This window comes from Macaca fascicularis, chromosome 7 (genome assembly GCF_037993035.2).
Source record: "Macaca fascicularis isolate 582-1 chromosome 7, T2T-MFA8v1.1".
Lineage (NCBI taxonomy): Eukaryota > Metazoa > Chordata > Mammalia > Primates > Cercopithecidae > Macaca > Macaca fascicularis.
This window is the reverse complement of record NC_088381.1, coordinates 25,146,763-25,158,485: the sequence shown is the minus strand read 5'-3', so window position 1 is coordinate 25,158,485 and position 11,723 is coordinate 25,146,763. Positions and strand designations below refer to the sequence as shown.

Genomic DNA, 11,723 nt, shown 5'->3' with positions numbered 1-11,723 from the left:
CTGTTAGGGGCAGGAATCTGAAGTTTAACAAGCTCCTTGGTTTATCCTGAAACAGCCCACCTGTGGCTCTGCCTTTAACTGAAATCTAACTCCCTCATTTTCCTAAAGAGGAAAAGGAGGACCCTAGAAGTAAAGTGACTTTCTGAGGCCAGAGCAGATGGGCAGCAAAGCCCAGACAGGACCATAGTCTTCTGTCTTCTAATTCCATGCTTGTTCCATCCCTATTTATGTGGTTGATTTTCAAACTCTGGGCAGAGTTTTCCAGCATTTCCCAGACTCTTCCTTCTCCTATTCTATCACTCTGGACACTTCCCCAAGTTTTTTTTTTAATCTGTGGAAAGATATCCAGTATGATGTCATTAATATTGTTGCTAGCAGAATCATGCAGAAGTTGAGAAATTTCAAGCTGTAGCACAAATGGCTTGAGTTCCAGATGGAACTCGAAGGGAACAAATTTTAAGACTACTAAATCATACCAATTGTGATTGAAAAATACAAAAACGTTCAAGATTTTGAGGATGAGAGAAGCACAAATGAAGGACCTTTGATAAACCCTTTTGCAAGCATAGATGAGTGAGAACATGGTGGTCCTAACAATTAAAATAGAGAATTTAGGGGAAGAAACAAGTTTAGGGAGTTTGCTGACATATTAGTTATCTCTTTCTGTGTAACAAATAACTTCAACATTTAGTGGCTTCAAACACTACACATTTGTTATCTGATTGTTTCTGTGTCACAAATGAGGCACTGCTTAGCTAGATGCCTCGGGCTGAACGTTTCTCATGGCTGAATCAAGGTGTTGGCTGGGGTTGCAGTCTCATCTGAAGATTCCCAAGCTTGCTTGTGTGATTATTATTAATAGCAGAGTTCAGTTCATCAAGGGTGGTTTGGACCATGGGCGTTAGTCCGTCACTGGCTGTGTCAGTTCCTCGCACAGGGCCTCCCTGCCGGGCAGCTCACAACGTGACAGCTGGCTTCCATCAGCGTGGGCAGACAGGAGGGCAAGAAAGGGCAAGCAAGACAGGCTCCTAAGTCTTTGTGTAACTTCGTATTGGAGGTGACATCCCATGGCCTCTACCATACTCTATCTGCTAGAAGAGAATCACTAGGTCCAGGCCATGCTCAAGGGGAGGGGATTACCCCAGGCACGAGCACCCAGAAGGGGGATCTTTGGAGGCCTTCGTCGTGGCTGCTACCACAGTTGAGTCTGAACGCCTGTGGGAGGACTAGGTGGAGGCATCCAGCAGGAACTTGGACATCTGAATTTGAAGCTCTAGGGAAATGTCTGGGCTGGAGATTCAGATTTGGGAGTTATTAGTATGTCATGAGCAAGGGGTGAAATCACGGGAATAGGTCAAGTCAGCCAGGAAAAACATTTTTTTAGGTATTCAGTAATTACTAGTATGCACTAATTACTAACTTTTTAGAGAAAATTCAGATCTAGAGTGAAAACAAAAACCGATATAGGAAAATAGAAAAGTCACTAACAAAAGCTACTTGTTACTCATAATTTAATCAAGACTTTCAGATTCGACATGAATATTTGGGTTAGGGCAGGTGGCATTTTCTGGTATCATTAGAATACTAAGATCCTGAAGAGAAAGTACATTCTTTAAAAAAATTATTTAAGTAGGTGACCAAATGAAACGTGGAAAATCTCTGGATGGAGAAAAATAAGGTCTAGTTTGCCTTTCATCAGGTTTAAACCAGAGATCAGATGGATCTTAGTGTTTTCAACAAGTTTTGGGTTATGGATATTATTAACATTCATATAATATGATTAATCGTAGTCATTTAAAGACTGACTCCTACAGGCTCACAATACCCCTCCTCTTCGTAAACACATGGCCCAGGGTGTGTCACAGAAACCTTGGAGAGCTAGAAGTATGTCACCATGAAGGATGGTGAAACACCCTGCATGTCCCCTTTGGCCCATAATCTTCCCTCCCTCTGTGCCTTGGACTCATGCTCATCACTTCCGCCTGGAATGTTCTCCCCATGTAGCCAAATCCTACCCTCCCTTCAAGGCGATCCTCAAATCCCATTTCTTCCATTAAGTCTTCTGACTGGACCACCCCACCCCACTCCACCCCACCTCTCTCCTCTGTGGATCCCTGTCTTGGTGCCAGCCACTGTCTAGAGTCGTGCCCAAGCCAGGTTCTGTGCTGGCCTTTTTCTTTAACTCCAGAAGTTGGTAAACTACGGCTACACAGAGCAAATCTGCCCCCACCCCCTGTTTCTATATGGCCTGCAGGCTATGAATAGTTATTACACTTTTAAATTGTTGAAAATGATCAAACGAAGATTTCATTACACATGAAAATTATATGAAATTCAGGTTTCAATGTCCATAGACAAATTTTTATTTTTGTCAGTAAAATGCGTGTGGAAATTTGTTTTCTTTTGTCTTACGGTTCATGAAGTTTAAAGTATTTGTTAGCTGTCTGTCACTTCATAGAAATTTGCTGACCTCTGCTATAAGCACTAGTTTTCTCCCTCCTGAGAGAGAGCAGGCTGCAGGACGGGCACATTTTGGTGGCTTCTGTAGCGTCTCCCATAGTCTGCAACACAAGGCTGGTGTTTGGTAACACTTGTTGAATGGAGCTAAGAGAGAATGTTTTTAATTTGTGATGGATAAAATGTTACGTCCTTTCCTGCTGTCCAGGCCTCCGCTTTATTCGCCTCTGCTGTTGGGCTGGTATCTGTTATGTCTGGTAGAAAAAATGACAGGGAATACCAGGGTGGGTCACAGAACTCATGGAAAACACAAGTGAAATGAAGTCTGGGAACCAGAGCTTTTGTTTTGGGTGGAGAGCAACTGTTTGCTTTGGGGGATTGAGGTAATGAAAGTTATTTCAATAACATAATTCAACAGTTGTACATGCTTTCTGCCAGAAAGATGGCTAGGCAGACCTCACCCAGGGACCCCATCCACAAAATGCAAAGGTTAAACACTCAAATGCTGAACAAATTCTCCTCCCTGTTGAGCAGAAGATAAAAGTATACATCCACCAGAGTTACAACTATGTAAAATGCACCATATGGACAAAGACGAGAGGCAAAATGAGAAAACTAAAAGAGGGTGGTTGGGATTATGAAAAACTACTTAAAAAAATCTTTTAGTTAAGTAATTAAAATATTTCTAATAAATAAATTTTCTGAAGAATCATGAAAATGAAAACAATTCTCATTTTTTTCTAGCATGTATAAATTTTTACCTTTTTTTTAAACTCTCACCTTTTGCCCTCACAACACTAGAATTTTATATTGAAGTGAGAATTGCTCAGGATTCTTAGTATAACACACAAGCACAAACATATGCAAATTTTCCCTAAAACAAAGGTTTATTTATGTCATTTTAAACTGTTCTTTCTTAAGCCTGCATTATATTTTTGTAACTACAAAATTCTAAAATGGGAAGAATATTACTAACTTAGCACCGTACCTGCACTAAGCAAAGGCTTAGTTCATGGTAGTTGTTGCTGTAAGGACCTCCTGCTATGCTCTACCCCTTGTGATTCTTAGGGGGCAGGAATGGCATCCCTACACTAGTGAAGCCTCTGCTTCCAGCACAGTGTTTCGTTTTTAATCAAAATTGGCTACACAAATAAATGAACTAAACAATAAAAAAAAAAGGAAATGGCACATACATAGATGTGCAATCTATGCTAGCAATCAGGCAACTGAATTCCACCTTCAGCTCTTTAAAACTAAGACTCATTCATTCATATCCTCTCCCGAGTGGGAGTGATGGGACAACAGAGGCACAATGACGCAATATCACACACCAGGGCTCTGTCAGTTGCTGGAAAAGTTGAGGCCTTTCTTTAACCCAGAGAATGATGAGGAAGAATGGCATGAGGTTTTAAGGTTGCCATCACATCACCATCTAGAAAAGAAGTTCATTCAGCAAGTATTTATGGAGCATCCATTTTGTACAAGAAATTGTCCTATGTTATGAGGGAACCAGAAGCTGAAGCAGAGAGGCAGAGACTTGTCTATGGCAGCTTTCTTGATCTCTTCATTTCCTGGAGTGATCTTGGTGATCCTGGAATCTTGCATGGATCTTGTAGCACGGAATAAATGAGGCTCTCAAGTAAGATGCAATGTAGATTCAGGCAGCAGTGAAACTCAAGGGATGAAGTCTTAGCTTCCAAGAAGACACAAGAGAAGTGTTGTGGATACTGGAAGTGACTGCCATTTGCATCAACCCTAGATCTTGACTGAGATTTTGTGGCCACAGATGAGGTAGCAGTGATGACGTGAAAAGTTTCCTTGATTTGTCAAAGGCTTGGTTTTAATTACAGCTCTGCCTCTTCTCTTGATTTTATGAATTTGAGCAAGTTTCTTAACTCTTCTGAATGTGAGTTTATTCATCTCTAAAATTGAGAAAAATTATTTTCCATTATAAGGTTTCAATTATTTATCTATTCCTACATAATAGACCACCCTAATAAATAAGTAGCTTAAAGCAATGATCTATTTATTCTATGGGTTAACTGGGCAGTTGTGCTGGTCTGCTGGGCTCACATATGTGACTACATTTAGTTGGTGGCTCAGGAAGAGTCTTGATGTAGCTGAGAGAGTTGGGTCTGTCTCTCTTCACATTGTCTTTCATCCTGGACTTTTTGAAGGCCTATCCATCTCAGGGCAACATCTAATAGGGTAAAAGAGGAAGCTGCAAGATTTTTTAAGGCCTAGCTTTGGAAGTCATACAATGTTCCTTCTATGCTATTCTACTGGTAAAAGAAAAATACAAAGCCAACTCAGATTCAAAGAATTGAGAAATAGACTCTACTTCTTGATGGAAGAAGATAAGAAATATTGTGGCTATGTTTTTCAATCTACCAAAAGTTGTGGTAAAGATTAAATGTGATTATGTATGTGAATGTATGATTTTTCTCTCTATATATATATGTAAGTAGGTGTGGTATCTGGTAGCTGTGATATATGCATTATATTTTTATAACTACAAAATTCTACAATACTCACTAAGAGTCAGAAGCCAATTTTTGAAGATGTAGTTGGTCGTATCATGAGTGATCTATTTGCCACCATCAATGGCAGGAACTGGGGCTACATGAAAGTCTAATTAGCTTTTTGTAAAGTCATTATTTAGTTTGCAAAGGAAGACCGAGAAACTGATTTTAGAGTATGCATCTTCCAAGTAAAGCTTGAAAATGCTTTATTTCAGTAAGCTCTAAACATCTTGAAAGTTCTTGAGATGGTGTAATAAACATCTAGATTTGTTTGTTTGTTTGTTTGTTTGCCCCTGACAAGCATTAATGCCCTTCAATTTTTGGTGCATGACCAAAATAGTGTTTTGCCCATCTTTTATAGATGAACCCCTTTCCCGTGGCGTGCAATCTTGTTCTGCTACCCATCAAGATACTCCATCATCCTTTGGCCAGGATTGTGCCCAAGTTCCCTAAATAGCTACGTCAATAGGACTCTGCCTTTTGAATTTGAACTCTAAGAGGGGTGGCAAAGAGATCAAAATGATTGGAATTGATTTACTCACATGACATCAGCCTGAAGAGGTTCTCTGCTTACCATTATCCCAGAACTGTACGACTCCCCATTTTATCACAAAGTCAAGTTCAGTGAGCCATCTCATAATCTGATAATACTTAAAAGGTCATTTTTTTTTTTTTGCTTAAATTTTCCATAACTAGTTTTCTTGCTTGTAGACAAAGAACCTTTGCTGACACAGACATTTATACAGGAGGTATAAATGATGAGAGTGACTTGAAGCTAAAAATGCCACAAGGTTTCAATTGATCAAACAATAAACAAAGTATTTGTGTTTTGTCATAGTTTTCAGGACACTAGCAAGTTTCCTTGAATAAGGAATGTCACCTTGTCTTTAATATCATACAGCTAGGGGGAGTAAGTACAATGGCTATAGAAAAAACATATATATTTAGGTTGGCGCAAAAGTAATTGTGGTTTCGCTAGTACTTTTGAATGGCAAAAACTGCAATTACTTTTGTGCCAACCTAATAGTTCACGATAGCAACAGAAGAAATATCCCTAATGGTCAGTCCTGACATGGCACTTGGCATATAGTAGGCATACTATAATCATGTATTAAAATTAATTAACTATTCAGTGAATGACTCAGTTAATAAGTACAATGATGTTAGAACAAGAGAGATGGGCATGAGCTAAAACACCTATGAACAAGAAGGAATTTGAGCAGGGTTTCTTAGGGTGAATAGAATTCTTTGAAATAAGGAGATGGAAGCAAGGAATTGTAGCCCATGGACTTAATTTGCAAACAGCGCAAAACAATCTATTATGTAAAAAAAAAAAAAAAAAAAAAAAAAAAAGTCTGTGATAGGTTTAGGGAGAATTGGGTCCTCAGTCATCTGGCATCAAGAAAATCTTATTGCAAAGACACAGATTTTTATTATTCGTTACTGAATTTTGACATAAGTGGCATGCTACTCTAATATAGGTTGATTGCCTAGATAGTGGGAATATTTCTTGTATATTTAAAAATGCATTTACTTTTAAGTAATCAAGTTCCCTCTGCCTCCCCTTCCCTTGGAGATCTTCCACCATTGTGGTTAGAACATGAGACTTATTGCTCAAAGAGGGGAGTATATGGCTTGGAGCTGCCATCCAATATGAAGAAAGAATCTTTCCTTTATTGGAGAAAGAAGCCAGTGAATAAAGAGGAGGTTGCGGGGAAAGCAAAGGCCAGATAAAAGCGTTTAATCCAAATCCCTCCCTTTGAGGTGAAACCCTGGAAGGTAGTTTGAGTTAGAAGTAATAGAAATGTCCAGAAATGTTGGAAGAGGGGACTTGCAGGGCACTGGATTTGGCCTTTACTTCCTGGGCAGAAGCCTTAGAAAAGGCTTGTGTTGGGATGCTGCTGTCCAACATGTCACTGAGTGTAAGATTCTGAGAGAGAGAGAGGGCACAGCAAGTCTTGCATGCTGCTGGAGTACAAGTAAAGCATGCAGTTTCCAGATTCCCCTGTAGGTGCAGAGCAGCCCAGAAAACTGGTGGGCAGGACAAGGCCTTTCTGGATGTCCAACAGCCCTGCTTTCTTCTGATCCATAGTCCCTCTGCTCAGATCCTTTTCCCAGTGTGAATTCCCTCCTTACATCTCCCTACCCAGGGCCGGCCTGTAATCCCAGCACTTTGGGAGGCCGAGACGGGCGGATCACGAGGTCAGGAGATCGAGACCATCCTGGCTAACACAGTGAAACCCCGTCTCTACTAAAAAATACAAAAAAAAAACTAGCCGGGCGAGGTGGCGGGCGCCTGTAGTCCCAGCTACTTGGGAGGCTGAGGCAGGAGAATGGCGTAAACCCGGGAGGCGGAGCTTGCAGTGAGCCGAGATCCCGCCACTGCGCTCCAGCCTGGGCGACAGAGCAAGACTCTGTCTCAAAAAAAAAAAAAAATCCATATGAAGGATCCACTACAGACTACTCAAATCAGAAACTCTGGGTGTTGGGGCCTGCTGTCAGAATTTTTTTTTTCTTTTTTTTTTTGAGGTGGAGTTTCGCTCTGTTGTGCCCAGGCTGTTGTGTCCAGGCTGTAGTGCAGTGGCACAATCTCCGTTCACTGCAACCTCTACCTCTTGGGTTCAAGCGATTCTAGTACCTCAGCCTCCTGAGTAGCAAGATTTACAGGCATGCACCACCACACCTGGCAAATTTTTGTATTTTTAGTAGAGATGGGTTTTCATGATGTTGGTTGGGCTGCTCTTGAACTACTGGCCTAAAGTGATCCACATGCCTTGGCCTCCCAGGCATGAGCCACCACGCCCATCCTGGTGTCAGAATTTTTTTTTAAGCCTCTCATTATTTTACTGCATAGCCAGGGTTGAGAACTGCTATCCTAAGTAGAGTCTAGTTATATTTTAGACTTAAGTTAAATACCACTTCCTCAGGGATCCCTTTCCTGATCAGCCCTAGCCTAGGTCAAGTCCCCTTGTTATATATCCTCCAAGCAAGCACCCAGTACTTATCCTGTCTGGCGCTCAACAATTGGACCATTATTTGTTTCAAGTCTGCCTTTCCTTGTCGACTACCTGCTGTGTGAGGGGAGACACATTTTTGCCTTGTTCACTAAATTGTTGAAGTAGCCGGGTTCAAATTGTTGAACCTGCCTTGTTAAAAATTGTTGAAGTGTAGTTCAACAATGCACTAAGTGGTACACAGTTCGTGCTCAGTAAAAACATCTTGAATGAATGATCTCCTTTACTCAGCCAGGAGTGTGTGACCAAGGCTGTCATTCATGAATCTGCTAAGAGACCTTTTGCAGGTGAGACTTAAAGTAGATCACACACATACTTAGAGGATTACGGCTTTAGATCAGCTCATGGTTCCCACAGTTTTACTGTTTCATCTTCATGTATCATAGCAGTTCAGCATGTCCATCATCACCATTATAACCCTGTGTGGTGGACACTACAAGTCCCATCTTATAATTGGAAAGAAGTTGAATAACTTGCTCAGGTCTCTCTACCCTACTCTCTGGGCCCCTTTACAAACGATTACAAATAAGGAAAATCCCTTTCAACAGGATACATTCCCAGGGTACCTCTTTGTGCTGAGCTTTTTTTTTTGGCTCGACAGTGGGCTGGTGGCCGCTTGCAGGGGATTTTCTGGGGGTCTCCAGTTACAGCAGCCAGGACCCAGTGTGCGACTTCCGGCCTTCCTAAACTGTTAGAGGGTGCAGGCATCATCGGGCATTATCCATATAAGGATGCCACAAATACTATACCTTTCAAAGCCACTAAATTCACTGTGCCGTGCATACCCTGGGGAGAGGCAGCTGTGTGTGTGGGAGGGCGACGGGACAGGGAGGGTGTAAGTAGAGTACTCCAGATGAACCCCAATCTTAATCTGGGCTGGGCAAGAGGACCATCCCTTCACCGCTCCCATCCTAAATCCTAGGTTCCAACATTTACAGGCCCCTGGGTTGGACACCGACTGAGAGCATCCTGGATTCAGGCCTGGATGGCTTGAATTGAGCCTCAGAAGAGCCGCGTCTGGAGTGGGCTCTCCACAACCCGGGGCAAGTGGGAGCGGCAGAGCCCTCTCCTCGGTCGGCACAGCAGCCCCTGCCGCGGTCCCGGCCTGCGACACACCCAGTCTTAGCCTCCCGGCCTCCTGCGTCTGCTGAGTGTCCGGCGGGAGAGGCGCAGGGAGCGCGCTACCGGGAGGCGCAGGCAGCGGGGACTGGTCTCCTCTCGGGCCAGGGCCTCCGGGACAGCCGTCTCCAGCGCGCATTCTTGGCGCAGGTGGAACAACTTTCTGCTGCGGCAGGGCTTCCCCGATCACGGGAGAGGCTAATCTCGGATCTAGACCTCCCAGCCGCAGAGCGGGCTAAAACCGCTACTCCACCTCTTCCCATTTCTCGCCTCCCCACCTCAAGACAAAAAGTCCCAGGCCGGGCAGGACCTGATCACCTCTGCCTCCTCCCACTGCGCTAATCCTGCGAGCGAGAGGCCCCGCGCCGAGGCGGAGGCTGGCAAAGGGGAGTGGAAAGGGAGGATGGATGGGGCCGGGGGGTGGGGTGGTGATGAGGGGGATGAAGGAGGGGGTGTCATTTTCTTTTTCTTTCTTTTTTTTAAAAAAGTATTTCTCTCGCGAGAAACCGCTGCGCGGACGATACTTGAAGAGGTGGGGAAAGGAGGGGGCCGCGGGAGCCGCGGCAGAGACAGTGGGTGCCACAAGCGGACAGGCGGCCACAGCTGGGACAGCTGCGAGCGGAGCGGAGCAGTGGCTGTAGCGGCCACGACTGGGAGCAGCCGCCGCCGCCTCCTCGGGAGTCGGAGCCGCCGCTTCTCCAGTGGGTGCAGCCTGGGTCTCGACGGGGGTCGGGCAGCCACCGGGGCTGGAGCTGCGGCCACGGAGGCTTTTGCGTTTGCGCCGCGCCGCGCCGAGGGCAGGGACAGGGACTGGGGTGAGGGGCTGTCCCGGAACGTCCACAGCTGGCGCTGGCCCTCCCCTGCCTGACGGCTTCCTGGCCCGGGGCTCTTGGTGCCGGGCTCCGCGTCAGATGTTCGGGGGGCGGTGGCAGCGCCCGGAGTCGGCGGGGACGGCGCGGCGGGCTTCCAGCCTGGCGGAGAGGGCAGGCTGAGGAGTGGGGCGTTTATAGCGCGCATCGCGCGCAATTCGTGCCACTAAAAAAATAAACCCAGAGAGCTCGCCCGGGACTTAGGATCTCTGGGGACATGGGTACTTTGCGCTGCGCTCTTTTGGCGGGGCCCGGGAGGCCAAGGGATTGGCCGGGGCTGCTGCCGCCGGGGGCCTGGGCTTTCCAGCCAGCTGTGGACCAAACGGTCTTCCCTTACCCAAATTAACTGCGCCACGCGCAGGCGGCGCACGGGTTGGGCTCGGGAATGGGGACCGCGAGGCTTCAGCATCCCGATGCCCTGAAAGTCTCCCCGCCTCGGGGATTTGTCTCTGTGTTGCAGCTGGCAGGGGCCGCCTGAAGTGGGAGCAGCGCCTGGAGAAGGCGGGAGGAGCCCGGCCCGGGGGACGGGCGGCGGGAGAGCGGGACCCCGGCGGCGCGGTGCGCTTCAGGGCGCAGCGGCGGCCGCAGACCGAGCCCCGGGCGCGGCAGGAGGCGGCGGGAGCCGGCGGCGGCTCGGCATCATGCGTCGAGGGGGCCTGCTGGAGATCTTCCTGGGATTTACCGTGCTTTTAGCGTCCTACACGAGTCATGGGGCGGACACCAATTTGGAGGCTGGGAACGTGAAGGAAACCAGAGCCAGTCGGGCCAAGAGAAGAGGCGGCGGAGGACACGACGCGCTTAAAGGGTAAAGGAACCGGTCCCCTCCTTTGGTGTGGGTCTCCCAAGTTTCAAGATGCAGAACAACGGGCAGGATGATTCTCCCTGTGGAAGACTCCTTGGCAAGACCTCCTGGGGGCACCTTAGAGGTGCTAGGGTTGTTTAGTCCCCACCCCGTTCGTGGTTAAACTACCTTGCCCCTACTCCCAAAGATTTCTGCCCCAAAGGAGAGGACAGGATTGAAAGGAATCTTGGGCCATTGTTGAGGCAGATTTTGGGAGGCGAGAAGGGTTCCTTGAGGAAGAAGGGGAGGAGTTGCGAGTGGGATAAGAGGAGAAGCCCATTCCTTTCCCTGCAATACCAATTCTGGTTGTGTCTAGAGGAAAGTACTTTCCTTGGGGTCATCTTGGTAGATGCTGTATTTGAAAGGGGGCAAGGAAAGGAAGGGATTCCCATGAGAGTCAGAGGATAAATCACAAGAGTAGTCGACTCTTCCGTAAATTATGCTTATTACGATTACGGATTGGGTTTTCCGGGCAGTGCTTCCTTTAGATGTCTACACTGGAAGCACAACAGGGCAAGTGGTTCTGAGAACTGGTTTTTTTGGGTTGTGTGGGGCTCTCCGTTTCGCTGCAGCAGTAAGGCTGCTGTGGCCGGCCTTAAGGAGGTATTTTTAACTAATGGTGTTTGTATTATGTACATTCAGTTGACCATTTCACTGGCTTCCCATGCCGCTATTATAGGTGTTTCGGCCAGAAAGATTTAAATTAGGCGGGTTGACTAAGGGTTGTCACTTTCCTGTGTTGAAGGACAGTGGGAATACATTTCCTTTAAGAGAAATTTGTCTGCAATTGTTTAAGTTAAAGCCTCCATGGAAACAGCAGGATGGACTGTCAATGACCCCGTTTATCTTCTTGGAGGAGCCTGTTAAGTAAACTCTGACAGTATACATAGGGAGATTTTGT

General features: G+C 46.0%; 1 protein-coding gene across 2 annotated transcripts in view; it reads left to right on the top strand.

Annotated features, from left to right (window-relative positions):
- Nucleotides 1-9,677: 9,677 nt before the first annotated feature.
- FBN1 (fibrillin 1) overlaps nt 9,678-11,723 on the top strand; it is a 236,321-nt gene continuing 234,275 nt past the window's right edge. For both annotated transcript variants that reach the window (XM_045395431.3, XM_073995762.1), the window contains exons 1-2: nt 9,678-9,813; nt 10,442-10,786. In XM_045395431.3, coding sequence (XP_045251366.2) covers nt 10,623-10,786 — 164 coding nt within the window. In that variant the 5' untranslated portion in view covers nt 9,678-9,813; nt 10,442-10,622. The remainder of the gene's footprint in view (nt 9,814-10,441; nt 10,787-11,723) is intronic.